At 49.1% G+C, this 1332-nt stretch overlaps 1 protein-coding gene across 1 annotated transcript in view; it reads left to right on the top strand.

The window, feature by feature from the left end:
- Positions 1–80: 80 nt before the first annotated feature.
- Positions 81–1332, top strand: part of CA7 (carbonic anhydrase 7) — a 19188-nt gene continuing 17936 nt past the window's right edge. Inside the window, exon 1 of the mRNA XM_018574059.1 lies at positions 81–168. Within this exon, the coding sequence (XP_018429561.1) occupies positions 129–168 (40 nt within the window). The 5' untranslated portion in view covers positions 81–128. The remainder of the gene's footprint in view (positions 169–1332) is intronic.

Consider the following 1332-nt stretch of genomic DNA (forward strand, 5'->3'; position numbering starts at 1 on the left):
CCCCCCCCCCCCTCTGCACCCAGTCCCTTTAAGAGTTTGATTGGCAGCTGAAGTGAGCGGTATAAAAGGAGCAGGTGAGGTGCAGCCAGGACTGTACAGGTGCCGGAGCTCATCTGAGGCGTGTGACAATGACAGGACAACATTGCTGGGGATACGGCGAGGAGGACGGTAACACTCTGATAATGATAATCTCCTTCTGCACATTCCTCAGTGTATTAGCAGCGCACACAGCTCCCCATTCACACTCTGTTTTCTGCTTTCTGTCATCCTCATCCGCAGTCTGCATACCTGTACATCCCAGCACCGGGGACACAGGTGTCACCCTTGTGCTAAGTACTGTCGCTTTTCATTTTTGGGAAAAGGGGGGGGGGGGGGGGGGTGGTGGGGGGGCCGGGGAGGAGATGCTGGGGAGGAGGAGGAGGAGATGCTGTACTGCCCGGAGTAAGAAAATGCTTACAAAGTGCTGCAAAGACATTGTAAAATAATAGACTTAGAGGAAAAGAATCCTCTGATAGAGTACAATATTGGGGGTACAGAACTACAGAGGAAGAACATTTGGGGTGCTTAGTTTAGGTGATTGCAAAATGAGCAAACTGTGTCCAGCCAGAGCGCAAAGTGAACTGAAATCTGGGGGACATCACTAGAGGATCCCCAACACCAGGAGGAAGGAGGTCCTGATTCCTCTATATAGATCTTTATTATCACTAGAGGGATCCCCAACACCAGGAGGAAGGAGGTCCTGATCCTTCTATATAGATCTTCATTATCACTAGGGGGATCCCCAGCAGGAGGAAGGAGGTCCTGATCCTTCTATATAGATCTTCATTATCACTAGGGGGATCCCCAGCAGGAGGAAGGAGGTCCTGATCCTTCTATATAGATCTTCATTATCACTAGGGGGATCCCCAGCAGGAGGAAGGAGGTCCTGATCCTTCTATATAGATCTTCATTATCACTAGGGGGATCCCCAGCAGGAGGAAGGAGGTCCTGATCCTTCTATATAGATCTTCATTATCACTAGGGGGATCCCCAGCAGGAGGAAGGAGGTCCTGATCCTTCTATATAGATCTTCATTATCACTAGGGGGATCCCCAGCAGGAGGAAGGAGGTCCTGATCCTTCTATATAGATCTTTATTATCACTAGAGGGATCCCCAACACCAGGAGGAAGGAGGTCCTGATCCCTCTATATATATCTTCATTATCACTAGAGGGATCCCCAACAGGAGGAAGGAGGTCCTGATTCCTCTATATAGATCTTTATTATCACTAGAGCGATCCCCAGCAGGAGGAAGGAGGTCCTGATCCCTCTATATAGATCTTTATTATCACT

The sequence above is a fragment of the Nanorana parkeri genome, unplaced genomic scaffold (assembly GCF_000935625.1).
Source record: "Nanorana parkeri isolate BGI_ZX_2015 unplaced genomic scaffold, ASM93562v1 scaffold2703, whole genome shotgun sequence".
Taxonomy (NCBI): Eukaryota; Metazoa; Chordata; class Amphibia; order Anura; family Dicroglossidae; genus Nanorana; species Nanorana parkeri.